The 27,916-nt window shown below is 42.5% G+C and overlaps 1 protein-coding gene across 6 annotated transcripts in view; it reads right to left on the bottom strand.

The window, feature by feature from the left end:
- Nucleotides 1-27,916, bottom strand: part of TBC1D8 (TBC1 domain family member 8) — a 121,650-nt gene that overhangs the window by 48,382 nt on the left and 45,352 nt on the right. For all 6 annotated transcript variants that reach the window (XR_009566110.1, XR_009566111.1, XM_030838777.2 and 3 more), the window contains exons 3-4: nt 5,659-5,777; nt 1,204-1,432 (exon numbers count right to left, since the gene is read on the bottom strand). Coding sequence is in view for 4 of the 6 variants with exons in the window: in XM_030838777.2 (XP_030694637.2) it covers nt 1,204-1,432; nt 5,659-5,777 (348 nt within the window). In the remaining 2 variants the exon portion in view is untranslated. The remainder of the gene's footprint in view (nt 1-1,203; nt 1,433-5,658; nt 5,778-27,916) is intronic.

Here is a 27,916-nt window from a genome sequence, read left to right as displayed (position 1 = left end):
AAACAGGGCGTTCATTTTGAGAAGCATTTCAGAAAGCAGAAGAGCAAGGATGGCAAGGGTTAGGTAAGAGCACATCCCAAGGGTGAGGAAGGCTGTGCACACAGGGGGCATGTACTGGGGTGTCTGAGCCCAGGCTGGTGGCATAGGAAAAGACAAGGCGTGACCACGGGCAGGATGCGGGCCACAGCGGAGTGCAAGAGGAGCCCCGCACACTGGTTCCACGTGAAATATAAACCAACGCAGGAAGAAAAAAATATATACTTAAATATATAAATATAGATACAGCACATACGCCACCCTGCGTGGACCCTTGAAACAATATTTGTTACGGGAGCAAGTTTCAATGGTAATGACTTTGAATGTTCCAATATACAACTGACCCTGTGGCTTCCCTTTTTCAGCCTGGAATCCCATCGCCCAGAACGATGACAGTGGGTGGAAAAATGATTGAGAAGTGAATCCCTGCCTGGATCTCAGGGGGTCCCACGTGAGGAACCCCCTTCTAGGAACAACTGCTAGTCTCCCAGGAGCAGTCGTGACCTTCAAGGCCTGGGAATTCTCTAAATGGCCCCCCTGGATTCAGAAGCACAACCTGTCCCATGCCTTTAGAACTCCTGGGCCATCAGTTACAACACTGTTTTCAAAGTAATAGATAATATAGTAGCAAAAACCCTTCCGTACGGTTTTTGCATGAAGGGAGCTACACAGAAAGGATCCTTAAGGCAGGACAAGAAATGAACTCCCGCAAAACCAAACCTCCTTAGATTGGGACTGACATGTACACGCTCCAATATATGAAATGGATAACTAATAAGGACCTACTGTATAGCACAGGGAACTCTACTCAATACTCTGCAATGACCTCTATGGGAAAAGAATCTAAAAAGGAGGGGATATATGTATATGTATAACTGATTCACTTTGCTGTAGAGCAGAAACTAGCACAACATTGTAAATCAACTATACTCCAATAAAAATTTTAAAAAGAAAATCAAACCTGCTTCGTGGTCGTCGTGTATGTAATACACTATGATTGTCTGCAGAGGGCATTTGGAAATTAATCGTGTGTGACCTGTTATGTCTCAACCACTTATTTAAATCTTCTGTCGTCTAACTAGTCACGTAACGAGTGGTCTCGGGACCAGCGCTGAGCATCCCAGGGGCCAGGTCCACCTGGGAGGGACCCAATCGCCCCTCACTTACGCTCCTTGCCCAGGAAGAAGGAATAGAAGCAGAGGTGGTTGATGCTGAGATAGAGCCAGCCTTGACGGGGCACCCTGCCCTTCCAGCAGCAGCACGAGTAATAGGTGACCAGCTTCTCGGCCTCCGGGAAGTTGAACCTGGCCTCGAACTTCACCAGGGCCTCTCGGAACTTCTCAGGCTCCTCCTCCTGTTCGGCCAGCCTGCTGCTTGTCTCCTCGGCGATCAGAGCCTGACGCACAGAGAGAAGGGTCCCCGGGTCAGGAGACGGGCAAGGACAACCGCGCATGCGCAGCCGGGGAGCCGGCCCCGCTCAGACAGACCCACAGGGTGGATGAGGACCCCGTGCACCCCCCAGAAACACGTCCCCGTGGGGAGAAAGCAAGCTGGGGGGGAACCCCAGCACCAGTCTCTCTCTTGGCCGCTCTCCAGCCATCAGGCTTTGGAAATCTCTGACTCCCAAGCTCCAGTTCTCAAACATGTTACTATTTTATAATCTCTCCCTGCTCCTGCCGCCAGAGACACGAGTCAGAGAGAGTCAAGCGACTGTCCCGGGTGTGTGAACTCAATGCATCAACCCTGAAGAACCACCCAAGCTGGAGTTTAAAAGTTGGTCTTTTTACAGAAATGAACCCATCTACGAAACAAACAGAATCATGGACGTAGAGAACAGACTGGGGGGTGGCAAGGGGGAGGAGGGTGGGAGAGGGATGGCGTGGGAATTTGGGGTTAGCAGATGAAAACCATTACATATAGGATGGATAAACAACAAGGTCCTACTGGAGAGCACAGGGAACTATATGTTCAAGATCCATGATACACCATAATGGAAAAGAATATTTTTTAAAAATGTACATATAACTGAATCATTTTGCCGTACAGCAGAAATTAACACAACATTCTAAATCAACTATACTTCAATAAAAATAAGTATATAAATACATAAGTATTGGTCTTTAAAAAAAAACAACTCACGAATGTCTTCCTCATTGGGTTCAAAAACTGGGTGTGAAGCCAATAATGCCTGCCTGTGTGACACCTGATACATTCCACCACCACTGTATCACCTCTAGTCTTCTACGGTAGAAAAGGGGCAGGGGGGCTGAGGTTCCTGAGGTTGTCAATACCTCCAGAGCACCTCGGTATACGGGGAGGCAAGATGGGAAAGAAGAATCTGAATCTACAATTGTTCTGTTGATGACAAACAATGGTGAGGATCCTCTCTAAATCTGGGGCGAGGGGGTGGACGTGCCTAGAATGTAAGCTGTGGCCTGATCCTAAGGGTGACAGCACACTGACAGCATCAGAATTCTGATTCCCGTTCCTGAGAGCTCACTGTACATTTTTTTTTCACCCAGAATTTCTTCTGTTCAAGAACTCCCCGGCCTCAGGCCTTACATATGCTACTCGATTTTAAAAATACACTGTAATTCTACCTTTTTATTTATTTTTATTAGCACCTTCCTTCCCTTCTATTCTTGTATGGGTGGTTTCACAAAAGGCTAATAAGATAAGGCCACTTTGGGGGGAACTGCTGCCCAATCTGCATTGCACAAGCGGTTTTAGAAAACATCCTGGGCATTACCATTAAAATAAAAATGTAATTTAAAATTACTTTAAAAGTCAATCTGAAATTTCAAGTGATTTGCATTTCCCTCATTATGTTTTTCTTTCTTTTCCAAATTTTATTTAACAAGACATTATAAAATATAAATGTTATAATTAAGAGAGGTATTTTTTTTAAAGCGTGTCTAATATATAATAAATGCTCTGCACCTTGAAACGTGAAGGGGATTTTTTCTTTTTAATTTTTATCTCATTTTTTCACTGCACCACACAGCATGTGGGATCTGAGTTCCCCAACCATGGATCTAACTCGCACCCCCTGCATTGGAAGCACGCAGTCTTAACCACTGGACCGCCAGGGAAGTCCCTGAAGGGGATTTTTTAAGAAGCCTCTACAGCAAACAGTCACGGCTCCAGACAAGGGCGGCCACACAGACTGCTGGCTTCCTTGTCTGCTGGGTCTGGTTACAGCACAGCTCAAAGCAGAGGGATTCCTTTCCTGGTGGTGCAGTGGTTGAGAGTCCGCCTGCCGATGCAGGGGACGCGGGTTCGTGCCCCGGTCCGGGAAGATCCCATATGCCGCGGAGCGGCTGGGCCTGTGAGGCATGGCCGCTGAGCCTGTGCTCCGCAACGGGAGAGGCCACAACAGTGAGAGGCCCGCGTACCGCAAAACAAAAACAAAAACAAAAACCCTCCATAGAGCAGTCGATGGTCAGGTTTTGAGTAGGAAATCCCCAATCCCCAGATCCTTCAAATCTGCCCAGGGCAAAGGGAGCACCAACACCACATGGTGGCCCCAAGGGCTCGACCAGCCTCCGACCAGCCAGACCCCTCAATCCCCGGCCCCTGCTCCAGGCCAGCAGCCTCCCTGGGAAACAGAAGACATGTTCACCATGAAGTGTTAAGGGATCAGAATATGCCACCCCATAATATGCCACTCTGGCATAAGAATTATTTTGAGCTAAAGACACTTGACAAACAGCAGATGCCAGAAAAGCTCTCTGCCCCCCCCACTATTTACCTAAAAACAGGACACGAATCCCCATTTCTAAAGGTGTCTCCCAGTCCTGTGCCAGAAAGAGGAGAGCAGCTCTTAGACTCTGAACCACCAGAGACAACTCTGGACTCTGACCAACTCCAGAGGCACCGGCAGGAACCTACAGGATGAACCCGACTGGAGCAGTCAGTCTCACTCCAGTACCCCCGGTGTCCGGCAGTTTGCTGCCCTAAAAGGCCGCACTCCTGTTCCTCTGACTCCTCACTTCTCTACAGATGCACTGTTCTTCGTTACGATGCTGCCCAAGCCCCGGGTCCTAAGCACCCCTTTGAGTGACTCATCACAGAGTTTCTCCTACCTGTCTGTGGGCCGCAGAGGCTGATAAACTGTTTTTCTCATTAATCTGTCTTCTGTCAGTTTAATTTCCAGGCCCCTGGGACAGAACCTAAGAGGGTAAAGGAAAAGTTTTTCCCTCCCCTACAGAAGCTTTCTAAAAGCCACTGCAGCAGAAATGCATTTCCTCGTTCCCAACTAAGAGGAGAAACACCTAAATCAAAGAACCGCCACAACCCATGTGAGACCAAGGAAAGGGGTCAACGTGAAAAATGACTGTGAACCGGGCATTTCTGGTGCTAAGCCCCAGTGCAGCCTGACCCAAGGAACCAAGTTGGACCAGGCTGTGGTGGTAACACATGAGATGGACGAGACCCGCCAGGGCTTGTGCCCACCTGCTAATCCCCACCAGACAACACTGTCATTCCACCTGGACTCAGAAGACTGGTCTTCTACCTGATCCCACAAGTATCCCCAATCCCCAAATGAAAAAGGTGCTCTTGTTTTGTCCTTTCAAATTTGAGAATTCACTCTAAGACCCTCTACTAAAAGCCAAAGTACATGGGGTGCTGGAAAGGCACACTTTTGGGAAGAAAAAACAACACTCTAGGATGAAAACTGTATTACAGGCTAATGTGTTAAATTGTTTAGTAAGACAGTTAAATTTAGAATGAGAAACTGTCTCTCCCTGCCTGAGAGGGTTTTTTTTTTTGATAAAACATTTTATTTATTTATTTTTTTTTTAACATCTTCATTGGGGTATAATTGCTTTACAATGGTGTGTTAGTTTCTGGGCAGTCTACCTGAAAAAGAATTCAGAATAATGATAGTAAGGATGATCCAAAATCTTGGAAACAGAACGGACAAAATGCAAGAAACATTTAACAAGGACCTAGAAGAAATAAAGATGAAACAAGCAACGATGAACAACACTGAGAGGGTTTTTAAAGCACCGGTTACCAATCATGCTTTTGCAGTGAGACCTGTTAACATAAGACATAGCTCACAGCAGGTATGGAGAGAGACCTCCCCAAATAGTCCTCTCTTTTCTCAAAACTTATTTTGTTTTAATTCTTCACTTAACATATTTTAAGAATAAATATCCACTTTCAGAAGGAGGCAAGTGCTAGGTCCAACAAAATAAAAGACGGACAAGGTGTCACAGCTGCAAACAAAGTTGGGAGTAACTAGCTTCAGGGGTCAAATAACATTGTTGCTGTGCAAAAACACGAACCTTAGCATTTTTTTTTCCCTGAGATAAAAAAGGACCTTCACTTTCTGTAAAGGGTAACGAAACCTCAGGCCTGAGAATGAGGCTTTTGTTGGGTTTTTTTGGTTTTTTTTTTTTCGGGTGAATTTTGTCAGACCGACTCTGCAAAATTTGACTGATGACAAGTCAAACTCATTTTGCTTTAGGTATTAAGCCAAGCAGTTCAATTATCACGGAGAACACTGTTAAGGGAAAAGAAAATGATGAAAAATGCTGTAGCGTCTAGAAGGTTGTAAGGACGTGATAAGAAAGATGGGGAAACGGGGAGAGACATCACAGTCCAGGGACCTACCTTCACCTTCCCTTTGACAAAACTGGCAATGTCATCTTTATTATCAAAGACGGACAAGGTGTGGAGGAGATTTTGCTCCAGCCAGTCCCAGTGCTGGTTTATTTCCTCTAACGTGGCACCTGGGTTAGAACAGAAAAAGACACAGAGATTAAGAGACAAAAGCAATTCTTAGAATATGAACTCACTTTCCAAATACGAGTCCTGCATTTATGTTATTAAAACGTTCCGGCTTCTCACATCCCAGTTTGCTGGCTGACAAGGCAGGCACCCTCCACTGGGGCCCTGGTCCCAGTCACCGCAGCATTGGGGTTTGGGAACACCCATCCCTCTGCCACACGGATAGGCCAGCCAACCAGACGAGTCATCCCCGGGATCTCTCTGTGGGCGTCCTACCAGTCTCACTAACGCGTGGAATTCTGACCACCTCCACTCAAGTGACAGAAACGTCTATAATTATACAGCCATTCCAGGGGAAACAAGCCCCAGGGTGACCAATTCTGAACATTCTCACAGAATTTACCCCGTAAGAATGAGGGTCCCTCAAAAGGGACCTCAGCCCAAGTTCACAGAGAGAAGACCTCTTGAGATGGCTCTGCCAGTGGCCCAAGGGCATTGCCACTAGGACAGTTCCAGGTTTATCAATCTGTACTTCATATCTTTTATTAAAAAATCCCTTAAAACATATATAAAAAGGTTTTATTGTACATGTTAAAACAAAACCACAGAAACATTAAATCGTACCTAGTAAGTTAATTTCTTTCAAAGGCAACTAAAAACACAATCAACCTATTAGTGAAGCATTAAGCAACATTGTTACCAAAAAGCTTAGACATCTTAGTTGTCATTATTTCCTCCTAGACCTCCCCACTGGACGTGGGCACCTTGGCACGGGGACCGTGCCAGCTCCAAGTGGTGGGACAGAGGCTGGATCAAGTCCATGACTTGAAGCAAGCACGGTCCTGCACAAGAAGAGGCATGTGTACATTGGGTATGTCTAGTGTGGAAATAGGTGAACGCCTGGCTAGGAGGGCCGGGTTTCCCAAGTGGGAAGCCGAAGATACTCTAACCTCAAAGGGCTGGCAGACAAGCAACAGTGCAGAATAATCTAGCCAACGCGAGAGGCATACGACCAACAGAGTCATGTACCACTTACGGAGAAGCCAGACACGCATTATGCTACCTCTGAGCTTTCTCTCTCTCTGTTACCCGCAGCATTGCTCTCCCCAGAGTGTGAACGTATGTGAGGACCTTATAAATACCCTCCACATAGAAATGCCAGAGAACTCACCTTGGACCTGTGGATTTGGGGTGAGTATGGAGAACATCCGTACTAGGACTATTGTTCTGATGGGCACTTTGGGAAGGAGTAAAAAGAAGAATCTAAGAGAACTCTCATTTTTCCTCATAAGGAAAAATGAGAGTTTAAACCAATGGTATTCATTTCCCTGTATTCTCCCATTTTTAGGCATGGCATTGCCAAAGCAATGTCCTTTGGTCATCACTAGAGCAGACGTCTCGTCCTTCTGATAAGGGCACTAATCCCATCAGGGTGGCCCCACCCTCATGACCTCATCTGAACCTAATCACCTCCCAAAGGTCCCACCTCCAAATACCACCACACTGGGGGTGAGGGCTTCAACATTTGAATTTGGGGAGTTGAGGGGGACACCATTCAGTCCACAACAACCAGTGACCCTACCCAGCTCTCCATGAGTCCTACCTCCCGTCTTGCTCTTTTGGGATCATAAACCCAAGACACAACCCACTTGGGGTAAGTGGCCACGAACTCTATCTACTTCCCATCCACCTAGGAGGCCCCTGCAGGCTCAGGAAGGCCCTGGCCCTTCAGGCTCCCTACCCCTCTTATGGGAGGTAGAGATCATTTTGAAACAACAGCCTCACACCACAAGTTTCCAGGCTCCACAGCAGGGCTCTCGCGAAGTTTCCAAACAACGTCCCCCTGAACTGAGGACCCACACCGTCTGCTCCTCACATTCAGCACTGATGTGGCTGAGGTGGGCATCTAATTTACCTGCCTCTGGCTTAATTCTCCTTGCACGTTCAGTGTCCTCGGGTGGCAGCTACGTAAGTGTCAGTCACCAGGACGCCCCCTAAATCTCGTTGGTCAGCGATGGTTTCTTTGCAGGGTGGGTGGAGGGACAGCACATCACACGATTCATCTCAGGAGAGAGTCTCTGGACCACTGAAGCCAATAAATTTGCACAGGCTCCTTGGGGTGGGCAGCTCTCTGCTCTTCTCTGGCACTTTAAGGTTTCCTCTCTCTAGATCTTTTTTTTTTTAATTTAACTTTTATTTTATATTGGAGTATAGTTGATTTACAATGTTGTGTTAGTTTCAGGTATACAGCAAAGGGATTCAGTTATACATGTACATATATCCATTCTTTTTCAGATTCTTTTCTCATATAGGTTATACAGAGTATTGAGTAGAGTTCCCTGTGCTGTACAGTAGGCCCTTGTTGATTATCTATTTTATATATAGTAGTGTGTATATGTTAATCCCAAACTCCTAATTTATCCCTCCCCCATCCATAGATCGTTATCCTTTATTATGCATCATAATAAAACCAACTGGTCAGAATTTTTTTTTAAAAAAAAGGGCAAGGAATACATGGAAAAAAGAATATCTGTACTGGCCTTCAATCTTTTGCCATGTTTTCATATACTTCCTAATTTACCAAAAAAAAAAAAAAGACTTGGAGGACTGGGGAGGAACAGAGAGGGGACAGGACTCACTCTGTGACCTTTCTGTCCCAGGCGTGGTCTCACTGATGTGAAATGAAGGCTGAGTGAGGAAGGGGGCCTCAGATACATCTCCAAGGTCACTTGTATCGAGTAAAAGGCAAACCAGGGTGTGAGCTCATTCTCTATGACCTTGAAGTGCCCTGGGGTCCTCCCATAGAAGCTGCATTTCAAGTTTCAAGTAACACTTACATAATCCAGTCCAGTAGTTCAGTCCAGTAGTTCCTAGGGCTTGACACTAAAAAGCTACTTTGTGCTTGCACGTAGAGCACGCACTCTCCCCGCCATCACATTTTCCTGAGGGTGTCTTCCTGGATGACATGAGACAGCTTTTCATTGATCCTGTTCCTAAGCTCATAGGGCCAACAGTTAGCTGTGAAACCACGTGTGTCTTCTCCACCTGCTAACTACAGACGCTGTGAATAAAATTCCAACCGAGCCCCACCACAGTATATCATGTGGAATTAAGACCTGAGGTCACGTCATCCAAAAACTTGACTTTTATCCTTTAAGAAATTCTTCTACCTCCTGGGGAGGAGCCTTAAAATAGGGGAAAACCATTCTAGAACAAAAGTAAGCTCACACCTTGAGAGAGAAAATCAACACACGTGTAAAATCGATCACTGAGCCGCAGTTAGGGGAGGTTGTAATGAAACCCGTCACCCTGTCCTGAATCTGACACGGCTGTGTGCCTCTCCCAGCAAAGACAATCACCGTGATGGAACTTTCCCACTCGACTGTCTTCTACTTCCTACGAAAGTTGCCAAATGGCAGGGAAATTTTCCGAACTATAATTTCCTCTGCAGGGAAGTCTTATGATGGGCTTCAAAAATACCGTGAATCAGGGCAAGCTGACTGCACACCAATGACTCAAAGGACTAGAAAGGAAAGTCACGTAACATATAGGACACACTGAAGCTCTGAACCCACGTGGCAGCCATGTTCCTCAGCTACATGAAGTAGCCCACCAGGAAACAGCTGTTTTTTAAAAAATTAAATATTTAGAAAATACATGCCACTTTATAAGGGCAATGACTGACTCATTAAATATTTGTTAGAATTATGCACACACTCAAATATATTTCTGTCTGTGGGTCACAGTCAAAATGTTTGAAAGCCACATTACAGACATATAAGTGGTGAAAAATGTAAAGAGGAGAAAATAAGAAAGTGAGAATTTGTCATCCATTGAAGGGACAGAATGATAAAAAGGCTACTCATTGCCTCAACACTACAGCAATATTCCCACTGCTTCTGCTGTGGGCGTTCCAAAGCCAAGATGGAGGAGAACTGTTATGGCCTGAGTTGGGTCCCCCCAAATTCGTATGATGAAGCCCTAACCCCCAGCGTGACCATATTTGAAGATTAGGGCCTCTAAGGAAGTAACTAAGGTTAAATTAGGTCATGGGGCAGGGATCATTTTTTTTAAGGACTGGTGTCCCTGTAAGAAGAGGAAGAAACACCAGGGATGCATCGTGTGAGGACCCAGCAAGAGGGCAGCCGTCTGCACACCAAGGAGAGAGGCCTCAGGAGAAACCAACCCTGCTGGCACCTTGATCTTAGACTTCCAGACTCCAGAACTGTGAGAAGATAAATTTCTGTTCTTTAAGCCATCTAGTCTGCTGTACTTTGTTAAGGCAGCCCTAGCAGGTTAATACAGCTTTCTAAAACCAAAATGTACAGGCTTACTGTGGATTGTAACAGAAGTCCAATTAGCAAAATTACATCGATACTTTGTTTCATTAAGGCCCCTAATTTTTGCTGAAAAAGACTTCTCTCTTTTCTAAGAAAATTCAAGTTCGGTGGATCTTACACATTACCCACACAAGAAGTCAAAAATCAAATCTGTAAACGGCAATGCAAGACTAAAATACAGTATTAGAAACATCAGTTGTGACCACAAGACAAACCACACTGCTGGATTTATAAATAACCAACTTGATGGTCTAAGAAAGAACTGCCGGAGGTGCAGGCGCAGGACACTTTCTGAAGCCAGGCATCTTGTTAGGTATGTTGTACACGTAACCTTGTTCATCTTCATGAAGAGCATCACAAGATAGGTATTGTTATTTCCACCTCCTAGGTGAGAAATCTAAAGTGCAGACAAGAGCCTACCGTGAGGCCTGTTCTTCTGGCTCTTTCTGGAACGCACGGTGGAGACTGGAGCCTGGGGAGTAGGGTGGGGCGGGGGGCAGCTCCCAACAGCTGAGTCACTTTGAAACTCACACACAGTATTTATTATCTTAGGTTTGCCCCAGAGGTATTTTCAGGAAATAAAACAAGCATCTCATTGTCTATACTTACAGCTTCTGCACGGAACACAGTCATACATAACTTGATCCCAGCTTCAGTTTTAAAAAGCAACTGCTTCTTTCTGCATAGTAAATGTCCAATTGAATTAAGTATCTTCTCCAGATACCTAGATCCTACTTTACAATGACATGGGCATTGCATGTGCATCCTTCAGATCTGTTCCTTTGCAGTAGTCAACGTTTCTCTACTGTCCAAACACTAAAAGGCTGCTGTCTAAATGCCTGGACTAAAAGCCACACAGACCACAAAAGGACTAATTAAAAGTTTAACAGTCAAGGCAGTGTCATTCCTAAATTCCACTCAACACTCGTCCGACACAGAGAAACACTGAGGCAAAGAATCTAGTAAAAATTACAAATGACAGGGGAAAGGGTTGGACCAAAGCTTTAATTTTCAGAAATCTCGCATTCTTCAAGTGGATACTCTAACATCTAATCTATATTGTCTGAAGCAGTATCTTTACAGGAACATGTAAAAGTTGAATATCAACATCACATCATCATGCTTTTTTTTTAAAACCTGTGTATACTTCTCACTATATAGCTTAAGAAAATAAGTTCTAAACCTTTCTTTTTACATAATTTATCCTTTTTTGCCTTCAAATTAGAATGAGTCCCTAAAATTATTTGCGGTAAGTGAAAAACAAACTCAACTTCCTTGACACTGAAAGTAAAACAGATTTTTAATTTATAATTGAAATAGTCATTAAAATGTCCTTGTTCTAGTGCCATTAGAAACACTTCTCAGAAATAGAAGCAGGGATGGTAGCAGAGATGTAGGAAAGTTTGACCTACGTAAACAAAACAAAAATCAATCAATAGAAACAGAATCAGATATGAAGCAGATAAAAAAACAAAGACATACAACAGCTGTTACAAATATACTCCATGTGTTCAAAAAGTGGAGGAAAGCAAGAGGATGGTGAGGAACTAAATGGAGGACATTAAAAAAATTCCAAATCAAACTTTTAGGGATGAAAAACTGTCTGAAATCAAAAATATACTGATACGATTAAAAGGAAATTGGACATTGCAGAGAAAAGGGCACTTGATAGTGACAAAAACTCTGAAATGAAAAACAGAAGAAACAGGATGAACAAAACAGAAAGGACAGAGCATCAGTGAACTGCGGGACAATAACAAGCAGCTTGAAATCTGTGTAACTGAGGTCCCAGGAAAAGCAGGGTAGGGGAACCAGAGAGCAGACAAAAAATGTTGTTTAAGTATATGTGCTACCAAAGTGAGAACAGAAAAATTTTTTTTGAAGAAATAATGGTTGACATTGTTTTCAAGTTTGATGAACACTATAAACCCACAGATTCAAGATTCTCAACGAAGACCAAGTGGAAAAACCTTTAAAGAAAATTACAGAAAATCACACCATAAGCAAACTAGTGAAAACCAGTGATAAAGAAGGAAAAAAAACACAATATTTACAGTGGAACAAAGGTAAGAATGATAGTAGACTTCCTATCAGAAACGATGCAAGCCAGAAGACACGGAACAATAGTTTTAAAGTACTGAAAGAAAATTAATTTGCAAGTAATTGAAGAAAACATGAGTGGATTCCTGAGTAACTCAGGAATGAGAAAACCTTCCAACCATAACTCAAAATCACAAAGTATAAAAGAGAGGCATGCTAAATCCCACTACATGACAAACTGGGGAAAGATTTTGTAATTTCACACCTCAAATAAAGGGCTAAAATTCCTAATATACAGACAGCACCTAAAAATTGAGGAGAAAAAAGAAGCACCCAATAAAAAACTAGGCAAATGATAGGAATAAAGAGTTTCTGAAGATGGTCCTTAAACATGCAAGATGTTCAACTTCCTCAAAACAAAAGGAATGCAAATTAAAACTATGGAAATACACCATGTCTTACCTATCAGGTTGGCAAAAATCCAAAAATTTGACAATAGGTCTGATGACAAGTCTGGGAAAACAGGCATTTTCATCCATTGCTGATTGGAACTTTAAAAAATAATACAATGCCAATGGAGAGAAGGGAATTTAATAATATCTAATTAACACTTTGATGCAACAATCCCACTTCTAGGAATCTACCAGGTTATTCATTGGGGCATTTTTGTCATGGCAAAGTCTGAAAACAACAGAAATACCCATCAGTATAGAATAGGTTAAATAAATTATGGCACCTCTAGGCAATGAAAGAAAAAAAACGAAAGAGCGGGAGAAAGAAAAAAAGGAGGAGGAAGAATACCTCTCCTCTCTGATGTGGAATGATTTCCAGGATATGATGATACATAAAAAAGGCAAGGCATAGAGCAGAATATATGTGACCTTTGTGAAAAAGAAAGTGGGCATGGGGGGGAAGGATGGCTTCTCTACAAATATTTTGTTTTTATAGATTTTATAAATTTGATGAATCATGAAAGTGTTTTGTATTTTTTGAGTCAAATCAATAAGGGAAAAAATATCCTTAACAGTTAAAAATTAACTTTATTAGGTTATTAAAATAATTACCAACATAATTACAAAGAGAAAATAACTGTTTTAAACAGTGTTTTGACTATACCTCCATAGCTAAATATATTCTAAGGCCAAATAGAGCTGCAAAAACTTTACTCTCTTTCACTACTCATTCTTTTTTTAGATCATTTTTTGTTTAATCTTTTGGCTGCACCACACATCATGGGGGACCTTAGTTCCCCAACCAGGGATCGAACCCAAGCCCCCCTGCATTGGAAGCACAGAGTGTTAACCACTGGACCAGCAGGGAAGTCCACTACTCTTACTCTTAATAGCAGTATTGATATTATTTAGAGACAATATGTTTGCGTGCATGTACAATAGAGAACAATTATGTGAATATTGTTAGAAACCAAGATTGTCAGTGAATAAGAGGAGATAAACAAATATAATATCAAAGTTAAATTATAACTACGTAGTTTTACAGCCGAATTAGAAAGCTAAGTATGAACTCATGATTTATTTTTCTTTTTCATACCTCTTTTTTCTTTTCTTTCACAGACTTCTTAGCTCATACCTATTGGAAGAGGCTTAGAGGCAATGACAGCCCAGTAACAATGAGCAACCCCACGCCCCAGACTGTGGTCCCTAAATACCATGACCCACACAAAGGAACCAGGGCTACTTGGAGGAATGGCTGATTCCAGATAGGAGGTAGGAAGTGCACAAGATGAGCACTTAACATCTTTTTGGCCGAGAGCAAGGAATCACTCAAAGATGAATGAAAGTGAGACAAAGTCACAGAAGGCACAGGGAGGGATTCTTGTAGGCAGAAGGTGGCATGACCTGAGTATCAAAAAGGACAGCAATTAACTGAAACACAGTGAACGTATAAACACCCCGGGCTTAGAGTGTTCACTGTACAATCCTTTCAACTTCTCTGCATGTTTGGAAAATTTCATAATAAAGTGTTGGGAGTGGGGAACAGGGACTTTGAAATGATACTGAAAAGGGAGGGAGGAAGGAAAAGAGAAAAGAAAACTAAAACAAGACCAAAAATAACTCACTTGTCGCCACTGCAGACAACCAGGGCACCAACTACTTACATAAACCACAGGCAACTAAAAGGCAAAAGTGAGCATTCTTTCCCTCCCTTTCCTAAATGTTCTCAGGGTGACCAGACAGCCCTAGATGATAAGGTAAAGTTCTTTACAGACAAGCTCAAGGTGACATCTGTGAAAGTACTTATCAAATTAGAAAATCACCACTTTGCAGTATGTAGAGAAAAATTATTCAGGCAATATCGAAATGGGTAAAACCATTAGATGAAAGGTTGACAGGGGGAGAATGCAATGGAAGCTGTCACCTGAGCTTATCAACTAATATACGCATCACTAAGAGTCAGACACCAGAGGATACATGACCCCCAGGCAGGATATAGGCCAACCACCTGTTCAGTATTCTTCTTTACAAACCTGGATTCAACTGAACCTTTGTCATCACTGTCCAGTTTTCAGGAAATATGAGGAACCAAGTAATGGGTGAGATGATACCTTGAGGAAGGAAACAGACAAGTGTACCAGCGGGACATTCTGCATAAAAACTGACCCGGTTTCTTCACCAAGTCAATGACTTGGGGGAAAACAGTAGGGTGGGAGTGGAAGGATGGAGACTTTCTTGACTAAAAAAGACATAAGCCACACACAATCAAATGAGTGGTGGGTTTCTGGTTGAACGTGGATGAAAACAACCAGGTCCATGAAGGATCTTGAAGCAGCCAGAAGCCCATGTCTGCACCAAGTGCAAGTGACAGCAAGGAGTCCGGTTACCTCTAGCAGTTTAATGATGCTACTGCAGTGACAAAGAACGGCCCTGGATTCAGAGATGTTCACTAAAATATGCAGGGGCGAAATATCATAATTCCTAGGATTTGCTTTAAAATACATTAGTGGGGGAAAAAAGACTCAGAGAGTAAGAGATAAAGCAAGGTGGGCAAAACCTTGATCCTAACGTAGCTGCATAAGGACCCAGGAGGATTTCATTACACCGTCCTCACTACTTTGAGGTACGTTTGAAAATCTTCATAGTGAAAAAAATTTTTTAATGTTCTGAACGGAAAAGGCATGGCAGAATACTTAAATAGACATTTCTCCAAAGAAGACATACAGAAGGCCAACAGGCACATGAAAAGATGCTCACCATTGCTAACTATTAGAGAAATGCAAATGAAAACTACAACGAGGTACCACCTCACACTGGTCAGAATGGACATCATCAAAAAGTCTACAAATAATAATGCTGGAGAGAGTGTGGAAAAAAGGGAACCGTCCTACATTGTTGGCGGAAATGTGAATTGGTGCAGCCACTATGGAAAACAGTATAGAGGTTCCTTAAAAAACTAAAAGAACTACCATACGACCCAGCAATCCCACTCCTGGGCATATATCCAGAGAAAACCATAATCCAAAAAGATACATGCACCCCTATGTTCATAGCAGCACTACTTACAATAGCCAAGACATGGAAACACTCTAAGCGTCCATCAACAGATGAATGGATAAAGAAGATGTGGTGTATATACATGATGGAATACTACTAAGCCATAAAAAAGAATGAAATGATACCATTTGCAGCAACATGGGTGGATCTAGAGATTATCATTCTAAGTGAAGTAAGTCAGAGAAAGACAAATATCATATGTTAACACTTATATGTGGAATCTAAAAAAATGATACAAATGAACTTATTTACAAAACAGAAACAGACTCACAGACATAGAAAACAAACTTACAGTTACCAAAAGGGGAAGGGGGGGGAGGTAAATTAGGAATTTGGGATTAGTAGATACACACTACTATGTATAAAACAGATAAGCAACAAGGACCTACTGTACAGCACAGGGAACTATATTCAATATCTTGTAATAACCTATAATGGAAAAGAATCTGAAAAAGAATATATGTATATATATATGTATTAACTGAATTACTCTGCTGTACACCCGAATCCCTGTAAATCAACTATACTTCGATTTTTTAAAAAAGGCATAAACCTGGATAATTAACCTCCACCTATGTGAACATGTTGTAAAGTCAGAAGTGAAAGCAGGATAAGAACATGGGGCAGAGAATTTCACACTCCCTGAATTTCCTTCTTATTTTTAGTTTTTTTTTTTTTTTTTTTTGGCGGTACACGGGCCTCTTACTGCTGTGGCCTCTCCCATTGCGGAGCACAGGCTCCGGACGCGCAGGCTCAGCCACCATGGCTCACGGGCCCAGCCGCCCCGCGGCATGTGGGATCTTCCCGGACCAGGGCACGAACCCGTGTCCCCTGCATCGGCAGGCGGACTCTCAACCACTGCGCCACCAGGGAAGCCCTCCTTCTTATTTTTTAAATACAGATCACTCCCCAGCCCAGGGCCACTCGAGCATGCAAGGTTCTAGCAGATGTCAGAGAAGTGAGGGACGGCGACAGTTTCAGTCATGGAAGTCAGCATGACCTGAGGATGAGGACACACCCACACCCGCAAGTCCAGCAGGAAAGGAGGGCTCTGGACACCACGTGAGTCAGGACGCTTCCACTCTGACGCTCTGCCTTCATCCACTGACGGCTAAGGAGTCAATCAGTAAAAAGTCACTGTTCTGAAACCCAGCTGCGTTAGTCACTCTCTCATCTTCTAAAATGGAAGGGACGGAACCGGATGTTTGCTAAGATCCCCTCCAGATGGTTTCTTTTGTCAAAGAAGCCATGCTCTGTGCAGAAGTGAGGCAACCCGTAAGATACTAGAGAAAAGTTTGATTCCCAGCTTTCAAACTTTATGTTTTTGTTTAGGTCATATTTATTCTGAAGCATGTCAAATAAAAAGAAACAAATCGGGATTTGTAAGGTAAGGAGAGACTTTATGCAAAAGGATTATTACAAGAGGGAGAAAAGGGGCGATTTTTTTCCTCCCAGTTTTATTGAGATATAACTGACATAAAGCACTGTATAAACTTAAGGTGCACAGCAATAATGATTTGACTTACATACGTCATGAAATGATTATCACAATGAGTTTAGTGAACATCCTTCATCTCACACAGACACAAAATTAAAGAAATAGAAAAAAAATTTTTTTCCTTTTAATGAGAACTCAGGATTTACTGTCTTAAACTTTCATCTATTTATATATTTTTATATACATTTCATATATTATCATATATAATGATATTTCATATATATTTCATATATAACATACAGTAATGTTAATTATATTTATCACGTTGTACGTTACATCCCTAGTAGTTATTTATCTTATAACTGGAAGTTTGTACTTTTTGACCCCCTTCATCCAATTCCCTCTCCTCTCCACCTCCCCCCACCTTCGATAACCACAAATCTGGTCTCTTTTTCTATGAGTCTGTTTGTTTTTGAAGTATAACTGACCTACAACACTGTTAGTTCCTATCACACAACACAGTGATTTGCTATGTCTCTATGTTTCAGAAAAGGGACTACTGCAACAGAGAAAACTCAGACCTTGGGGTCTTCAATGATCTCCCCAGTTTAAAAGCATTTTACAAAAATGACTTTTGACCTTCAAATTCACTAAGTCTGAAAGTTAGACACAGCACTTGCCTGCTTTTTAAGTAACAATAAGCACCATCGCTAGTGCAAGAACACCTTCAGTGAGTTTAATTGTTGAAAAATTACTTTATTGAAAACAGTTAAGAGCCTGGTGATGGAAACATCCTAATAGAAAAGAAACGTCAACCACGGTCTCCCTCCGTAACTTCCAAGTGTAAATCCACGTAGAAAATGCCAGCCAGTGTTGTTCCGACGAATCCCAAGCAACTCATACTGCGTGACCTTAGAAAGTGCTCACAAAGACGTTCTAACTTTCCTCCTGCAGGGCTGCCTCCCAGACTTTCCCTGAAGTGCACAGCAAGTTCTGTTCTTGAAAAAGGATCTGGCTGGTACTTCCTTTGCTGCCCTGGCACAAAGGTCACCAAGACAATAATCTGATCCGCCCTGGAACATTTCCTCCCGTAAGAAAACTCTCTCTCCAAAGACAAAGCAAACAGTGATGGAGAAAACAAGAAACTAAAGCACCCGCCACGGTCAAGGACAGAGATAAGGGATGACACAGCAGAAGGAACAGTCTGACAGAACGTTCTGTAAGAACCCTCACCTGGGCCACCAGGGAGGTCCCCCGACGCAAGATGTGCCCCTGGCAAGTCATGAGGAACCTGCACGTCGCTTCTTCCCTCTCCAGGGCCAATAATTACTTACACATTGCTGAGAGGCTCAGACAAGGAAAGTACAGGAAAGGAAGGGATGTTTTAAACTGGAAAGCATAACTCCTGTGATTCTCACTTTTTAAAAAACATATCCCACACGTTGTTAGCAAAACTATCACAGCTTCCTTCGGCGACCCTTGAAATTTCAAAATCATGTTTTTTCATTTTCCAAATCTAAAATATTAACAAAGTTTTATTCGAACTACACACATACCTGCTCCCAAGATGCAGATGTGCTTCTGCCCGTCCAGGCTGTATCTCCCCCTGGTCCGCAGGAAATCCACACTCCGCTGCCGGGGAGGGCTGTCACGGCATCACTCTCACCTGCTACCATTTGGCTTTTTTTTTTTTTTTTTTTTCTGTTTTCCTGCTCTCCCTCATTTCACTCAAGACCAGGGACAGACCTTGCTAGAACACTAAAACCTTGCATGACACTGTCATAAACAGTCACAAAACTAGCCGGGCGAAATGACTCTGGAGTCCAAACGCAGGCCATAAGGACGTGGGCATTATTAAAAGGCCACCTGGATAAAGATGTTATGAGCTTGGGCTTCCCTGGTGGTGCAGAAGAGTAACCGCCGCTCACCGCAACCAGAGAAAGGCCGCGCACAGCAACAAAGACCCAATGCAGCCAAAAATAAATAAATAAATTTATTTAAAAAAAATAAAAAATATATATATATATGCTTGTTTAAAAAAAAAGATTTATTGATCTTCTCCTGAAGCTTCTGCTCTCTTGGCCACGTTCTTTGCAGGACACCACCCTGGTTGCCTCTAAGCACGGCAAGTCCACTGTCTGTAACCAGAAAAGACAGCCCACCCCCCATCTCAATGAACTGACATGACAAGGACTCAAACTACTGCATGATGAATTCAACTCCTGCAACAGTCCAGGCAGATAATCCAGAGTCTCGCCTCAGTATCCTCTGCTCCCTAAAAGCAGGCAAAGAAAACACAACTAGCTCACTGTCTGGGGCCACGGTCAAGAATAAAATGTATGTGTGGATAACAGAGCAATAGCTGTGAGAATCCCCTACCAGTAGGAACACGAAATAACACATCAGTAACTCGCAGCGTGGCACAGCCTGGACTCGACTGCAGGCCAAAGCACAGCTGAGGCCACCAGACACAGAGAAACGGCGACAGCGCCCTGTTCCTCCAGGGCCCCAAAGAGCTCTTTGCAGCCTAGGTGTCAACTCGGTCAAAGGCCGAGCCCCCTGCAGGCTGGAGCCCCGTCCCTGATCCCCCCTCCCTGCTCTTTTCTCCTCCCCTCCTGTCCCTGACTAGGGGCTGCCTCCCAGGAGTCTCCTTTCCTGGTTCTACACACTGTGCACTTGGTTCCTACTCGTGCACTAATCACTGCCTATCTGATTTCAAAAAGAAAGCAGACACACATTATTCAGCCTTAAAAGGAAAGAAATTCTGACACACGCCATGACATGGATGAATCTTTTTTTTTTTTTGAACTTTTTAATCATTTGCATATTATTTCCTAATTTGTCTCCAGCTTCTGACATGGATGAACCTTGAGGACATTATGCTAAGTGAGATAAGCCAGCCACAAGAGGGCGAACACTGCAAGATTCCACTTACAGGAGGCTCTTAAGGTCATCAAGGTCAGAAAGACAGGAAGCAGAGAGTGGTTTTCAGGGTCTGGGGGAGGGAGGAATGGGGAGTTAGCGTTTAACGGGTACAGAGTTTCCATGTGTGAAGGTGAAAATTCTAGAGATGGATGGTGGCGATGGTAGCACACCAGTGTGAATGTGCTTAGTGCCTCTGAACTGTACACTTAAAAATGGTTAAGCTGGACTATTCACAGTAGCCAAGACATGGAAGCAACCTAAGTGTCCATCGACAGATGAATGGATAAAGATGTGGTATATTTATACAATGGAATATTACTCAGCCATAAAAAAGATTTGCAATAGTGCCATTTGCAGCAACATGGATGGACCTAGAGATTATCATACTAAGTGAGGTAAGCCAGAGAAAGACAAATATCGTATAGTGCTTGTATGTGGAGTCTAACAAAATGATAAAAATGAACTTATTTACAAAACAGAAGCAGACTCACAGACACAGAGAGCAGACTTGTGGTTGCCAAGGGTGAGGAGGGTAGAGGAGGGATGGATCAGGAGTCTGGGACTAGCAGATAAACAACAAGGTTCTACTGTATAACACAGGGACTTATATTCAATATCCTATAGTAAACCGTAATGGAAAAGAAAAAGAAAGAAAAAAATGGTTAAGCTGGTCAATCTTATATTTCACCACAATAAAAAAAAATTTTATTTTATTTTTTTTTTAAAGAAAGCAAGTAAGGCTCGGTGCTTTGTGACCGCCTGGAGGGGTGGGATAGGGAGGTTGGGAGGGAGGGAGACGCAAGAGGGAAGAGATATGGGAACATATGTATATGTATAGCTGATTCACTTTGTTATAAAGCAGAAACTAACACACCATTGTAAAGCAATTATACCCCAATAAAGATGTTAAAAACAAAAAAAACAAAATAAATAAAATAAAATAAAAAAAAAAGAAAGCAAGCAAGACCCCGGTTTTGCAAGTTCTTCTACTGTTCAGTGGTCCTGGTGGCTGGTTACAGAGCTCAGACTCAGATAGCCCTGGGCTATCCCTGGCCCTGGTTTCTCAGAAAGGGCCCAAGAAGTCTTATCTGTGATTACACGCACCACCTTCCTTCCCTTTCCTACAAACGGGAGTCTTGACTGCTGAGCCCTTGACCTTCTCTTGCATACTTTACCCCTCATTCACCCACTGCTATTTACTGAGCTGACCACACTCCAGGCTCTGCCCTGGGCACTGGAGGGTCAGTAGTGAGCACGACTCTGAGAAAACTTTGATTTTCATGAGGCAGGTAAGCATTTAAATAAAAGGGAAACCTTCAAACAGCCTCCTCCGTTCCGGCCCTTGAGTCCTTCCAGTACTCAGCTCTACTAATGTTTCCCTTTTATAAAGCCTTGGGATTCTTTGATCCATGTAAGTTAACAAAATACTAGTAATAGCAACTTCTCTCTCCTTTCCACCACAGCCACCCACAGATCTCTGTTGCCAAATAATAATCATGTTCACCCACGAAATTATCTCCCCAGCTCTTCCACCTCTGCTTAAAAAGAAACAGAAAAAGTTATCATGGAAATTCTCCCCATACTGCCGCGTGAGCAGCCAGAGACAAGTGAAGATATAAATCATTCCCGTGGGCCACGCTTCCTGTTCCTACCACGTCCTGGTGCCGCCCAGGGCTTTCCTACAGCGCCTGTTTGTGCTTTATCTGAGACGCAAAACCCTGGGCAGGGAGCCTTTCTCAATGCTCAAGACACAATAAAATATTAAATGTGGTGAGTCAATATCACTGTGCAAGATGCCCAAGTGACTCCCAGAAGAGGGCTAAGTACCTAAATCAATACCACAAGCCTGAGTCACAAATCCCTTTCCCGTCCTCTCCTTCCCTAACGCAAGAAAAGAGGCACTGGAACGAACAACTGCCTACTCGGACCTTCTGTGGGCAAAAGGACAGAGGAAAATGAAGCATCTGCAGACCTGCCATGGGTCACGTCCAAGGCAAGCACCTACTCAAGTGGAAACCAAAGGAAGCAGATCTTTTTAATATATTTTCTAAGTGGAGTCTAGTTGACTTACAATGTTGTGTTAATTTCAAGTATACAGCAAAGTGATCCAGTTATACATATATGTATGTATCTATTCTTTTCAGATTCTTTTCCCTTATAGGTTATTACAAGATATTGAATGTAGTTCCCTGTGTATTACAGTAGGTCCTTGTTGCTTATCTATTTTATATATAGTAGTGTGTATATGTTAATCCCAAACTCCCAATTTATCCCTCCCAACCCCCCTTTCCCCCTTGGTAACCATAAGTTTGTTTTCTATGTCTGTGAGTGTTTCTGTTTTGTAAATAAGTTCATCTGTATCATTTTTTTAGATTTCACATGTAAGCAATATCATATATTTGTCTTTGTATGGCTTACTGCATTTAGTATGATAATCTCTAGGTCCATCCATGTTGATGCAAGTGGCTTTATTTCATTCTTTTTACGGTTCAAGGAAGCAGATCTTGGTTCAACAGAAAGAATGGCCCAAGAATTAAATCTGCTGAGAACAACGACACTGCCGGGGGTGGTGGGGATTCAGCGTAAGCTGCTGCAGCCTTTACAGACGGCAGTTGGGCAATATACATATCAAAGGTCGTATAAATGTACATCCATCGGATGCAACAATTCCTTATTACAGGCACACCCCAGAGATGCGGTGGGCTGGGCTCAGAGCACTGCAATAAAGCAGATAGCACAATAAAGCGAGTCGAAAAATTTTTTGATTTTCCGGGGCCTATAAAAGTTACGTTTACACTATCCTATAGTCTGTTAAGTGTGCAATAGCATTACGTCTAAATAAACAATGGATATTGGTTCAAGATGGCAGAGTAGGACGTGTGCTCACTCCCTCTTGCAAGAGCACCGTAATCACAACTAACTGCTGAACAATTATCAACAGGAAGACACTGGAACTCACCAAAAAAGATACGCCACATCCAAAGACAAAGGAGAAGCCCAGTGAGATGGCAGGAGAGGCGCAATCACAATAAAATCAAGTCCCACAACCGCTAGGTGGGTGACTCACAAACTGGAGAACACTTATACCACAGAAGTCCACCCACTGGAGTGAACGTTCTGAGCCCCACGTCAGGCTTCCCAACCTGGGGGTCCAGCAACGGGAGGAGGAATTCCCAGAGAATCAGACTTTGAAGGCTAGCGGGATTTGACTGCAGGACTTCGACAGGACTGGGAGAAACAGAGACTCCACTCCTGGAGGGCACACACAAAGTACTGTACACATCAGGACCCAGGGGGAGGGAGCAGTGATGCCATAGGAGACTGAACCCAACCTACCTGCTAGTGTTGGAGGGTCTCCTGCAGAGGCGAGGAGGGGCGGCTGTGGCTCACTGCGGGGACAAGGACACTGGCAGCAGAAGTTCTGGGAAGTACTTCTTGGTGTGAGCCCTCCCCGAGTCGCCATTAGCCCCACCAAAGAGCTGGGTAGGCTCCAGTGCTGGGTCACCTCAGGCCAAACAACCAACAGGGAGGAAACTCAGCCCCACCCGTCAGCAGACAAGCCTATTAAAGTTTTACTGAGCTCTGCCCACCAGAGCAACACCCAGCTCTACCCACCACCAGTCCCTCCCAGCAGGAAGCTTGCACAAGCCTCTTAGATAGCCTCATCCACCAGAGGACAGACAGCAGAAGCAAGAAGAACTACAATTCTGCAGCCTGTGGAAGCAAAACCACATGCACAGAAAGATAAACAAAATGAAAAGACAGAGGATTAGGTACCGGATGAAGGAACAAGATAAAACACCAGAAAAACAACTAAATGAAGTGGAGATAGGCAACCTTCCAGAAAAAGAATTCAGAATAATGATAGTGAAGATGAACCAGGACCTCAGAAAAAGAATGGAGGCAAAGATCGAGAAGATGCAAGAAATGTTTAACAAAGACCTGGAAGAATTAAAGAACAAACAAACAGAGATGACCAATGCAGTAACTGAAATGAAAACGACACTAGAAGGAATCAATAGCAGAATAACTGAGGCAGAAGAACGGATACGTGACCTGGAAAACAGAATGGTGGAAATCACTGCCGTGGAACAAAATAAAGAAAAAAGAAATGAAGACAGCCTAAGAGAGCTCTGGGACGACATTATATGCACGAACATTCGCATTACAGGGGTCCTGGAAGGAGAAGAGAGAGGGAAAGGACCTGAGAAAATATTTGAAGAGATTATAGTTGAAAACGTCCCTAACATGGAAAAGGAAATAGCCACCCAAGTGAAGGAAGTGCAGAGAGTACCAGGCAGGATAAACCCAAGGAGAAACACGCCGAGACACATAGTAATCAAACTGACAAAAATTAAAGACAAAGAAAAGTTATTAAAAGCAACAAGGGAAAAACAACAAATAACATACAAGGGAACTCCCATAGGGTTAACAGCTGATTGCTCAGCAGAAACTCTACAAGCCAGAAGGGAGAGGTACGATATATTTAAAGTGATGAAAGGGAAGAATCTACAACCAAGATGACTCTACCCGGCAAGGACCTCATTCAGATTCAATGGAGAAATCAAAAGCTTTACAGACAAGCAAAAGCTAGGAGAATTCAGAACCACCAAACCAGCTCTACAACAAATGCTAAAGGAACTTCTCTAAGTTGGAAACACAAGAGAAGAAAAGGACCTACAAAAACAAACCCAAAACAATTAAGAAAATGGTAATAGGAACATACATATCAATAATTACCTTAAATGTAAATGGATTAAGTGCTCCAACCAAAAGACAAAGGCTCGCTGAATGGATACAAAAACAAGACCCATATATATGCTGTCTACAAGAGACCCACTTCAGACCTAGGGACACATTCAGACTGAAAGTGAGGGGATGGAAAAAGATATTCCATGCAAATGGAAATCAAAAGAAAGCTGGAGCAGCAATACTCATATCAGATAAAATAGACTTTAAAATAAAGAATGTTACAAGAGAAAAGGAAGAACACTACATAATGATCAAGAGATCAATCCAAGAAGAAGATATAACAATTATAAATATATATGCACCCAACACAGGAGCACCTCAATATATAAGGCAAACGGTACAGCTATAAAAGAGGAAATCGACAGTAACGTAATAATAGAAAGGGATTTTAACACCTCACTTACACCAACGGACAGATCAACCAGACAGAAAATTAATAAGGAAACACAAGCTTTAAATGACACAACAGACCAGATAGATTTAATTGATATTTACAGGACATTCCATCCAAAAACAGCAGATTTCTTCTCAAGTGCACATAGAACATTCTCCAGGATAGATCACATCTTGGGTCACAAATCAAGCCTCAGTAAATTTAAGAAAACTGAAATCATATCAAGCATCTTTCCCGACCACAAAGCTATGAGATTAGAAATCAATTACAGGGGAAAAAACGTAAAAAACGCAAACACACGGAGGCTAAACAATATGTTACTAAATAACCAAGAGATCACTGAAGAAATCAAAGAGGAAAACAGAAAATACCAGGAGACAAATGACAAAGAAAATACTATGATCCAAAACCTATGGGATGCAGCAAAAGCAATTCTAAGAAGGAAGTTTATAGCAATACAATCCTACCTCAAGAAACAAGAAAAATCTCAAACAATCTAACCTTAGACCTAAAGGAACTAGAAAAAGAAGAACAAACAAAACCTAAAGTTAGTAGAAGGAAAGATATCATAAAGATCAGAGCAGAAATAAATGAAATAGAAACAAAGAAATAATAGTTAAGATCAATAAAACTAAAAGCTGGTTCTTTGAAAGGGTAAACAAAATTGATAAACCTTTAGCCAGACTCATCAACAAAAAGAGGGAGAGGACTCAAATCAATAAAATTAGAAATGAAAAAGGAGAAGTTACAACAGACACTGCAGAAATACAAAGCATCATAAGAGACTACTACAAGCAACTCTATGCCAATAAAATGGACAACCTGGAAGCAATGGACAAATGCTTAGAAATGTATCACCTTCCAAGACTGAACCAGGAAGAAACAGAAAATATGAACAGACCAATCACAAGTAATGAAACTGAAACTGTGATTAAAACGCTTCCAACAAACAAAGGTCCAGGACCAGATGGCTTCACAGGTGAATTCTATCAAACATTTAGAGAAAAGCTAACACCCATCCTTCTCAAACCCTTCCAAAAAATTGCAGAGGAAGGAACACTCCCAAACTCATTCTATGAGGCCACCATCACCCTGATACCAAACCAGACAAAGATACTACAAAAAAAGAAAATTACAGACCAATATCACTGATGAATATAGATGTAAAAATCTTCAACAAAATACTAGCAAACAGAATCCAACAACACATTAAAAGGATCATACACCATGATCAAGTGGGATTTATCCCTGGGATGCAAGGATTCTTCAATATATGCAAATCAATCAATGTGATACACCATATTACCCAACTGAAGGATAAAAACCATATGATCATCGCAATAGATGCAGAAAAAGCTTTTGACAAAATTCAACACCCATTTATGATAAAAACTCTCCAGAATGTGGGCATAGAGGGAGCCTACCTCGACATAATAAAGGCCATACATGACAAACCCACAGCAAACATCATTATCAATGGTGAAAAACTGAAAGCATTTCCTCTAAGATCAGGAACAAGACAAGGATGTCCACTCTCACCACTATTATTCAACATAGCTTTGGAAGTCCCAGCCACGGCAATCAGAGAAGAAAAATAAAAGGAATACAAATTGGAAAAGAAGAAGTAAAACTGTCACTGTTTGCAGATGACATGATACTATACATAGAGAATCCTAAAGATGTCACCAGAAAACTACTAGAGCTAATCAATGAATTTGGTAAAGTAGCAGGATACAAAATTAATGCACAGAAATCTCTTGCATTGCTATACACGAACAATGAAAAATCTGAAAGAGAAATTAAGGAAACAATCCCATTCCCCACTACAACAAAAAGAATAAAATACCTAGGAATAAACCTACCTAAGGAGGTAAAAGACCTGTACTCAGAAAACTATAAGACACTGATAAAAGAACTCAACGATGACATGAACAGATGGAGAGATATACCATGTTCTTGGATTAGAAAAATCAATACTGTGAAAATGACTCTACTACCCAAAGCAATCTACAGATTCAGTGCAATCCCTATCAAATTACCAATGGCATTTTTTACAGAACTAGAACAAAAAAATCTTAAAATTTGTATAGAGACACAAAAGACCCCAAATAGCCAAAGCAATCTTGAGGGAAAGAAAGGGAGCTGGAGGAATCAGACTCCCTGACTTCAGACTATACTACAAAGCCTACAACAGAAATATAATAGAAATAATACTACAGAAATAATACTACAACAGAAATATAGATCAGTGGAACAGGACAGAAAGCCCAGCGATAAACCCACGCACCTATGGTCAACTAATCTATCACAAAGGAGGCAAGGATATAAAATGGAGAAAAGACAGTCTCTTCAATAAGTGGTGCTGGGAAAACAGGACAGCTACGTGTAAAAGAATGAAATTAGAACACTCCCTAACACCATACACAAAAATAAACTCAAAATGGATTAGAGACCTAGGGACTTCCCGGGTGGCGCAGTGGTTAAGAATCTGCCTGCCAATGCAGGGGACATGGGTTTGAGCCCTGGTCGGGGAAGATCCCACATGCCACGGAGTAACTAAGCCCATGCACCACAACTACTGAGTCTGTGCTCTAGAGCCCACGAGCCACAGCTACTGAGCCTGTGTGTCACAACTACTGAAGCCCACATGCCTAGAGCCCATGCTCCACAACAAGAGAAGCCACCGCAATGAGAAGCCTGTGCAATGCAACGAAGAGTGGCCTCCGCTCGCCGTAACTAAAGA

Source organism: Globicephala melas, chromosome 12, assembly GCF_963455315.2.
Source record: "Globicephala melas chromosome 12, mGloMel1.2, whole genome shotgun sequence".
NCBI lineage: Eukaryota > Metazoa > Chordata > Mammalia > Artiodactyla > Delphinidae > Globicephala > Globicephala melas.
The sequence above is the reverse complement of the archived record's forward strand: the minus strand, read 5'-3'. Positions and strand labels throughout refer to the sequence as shown.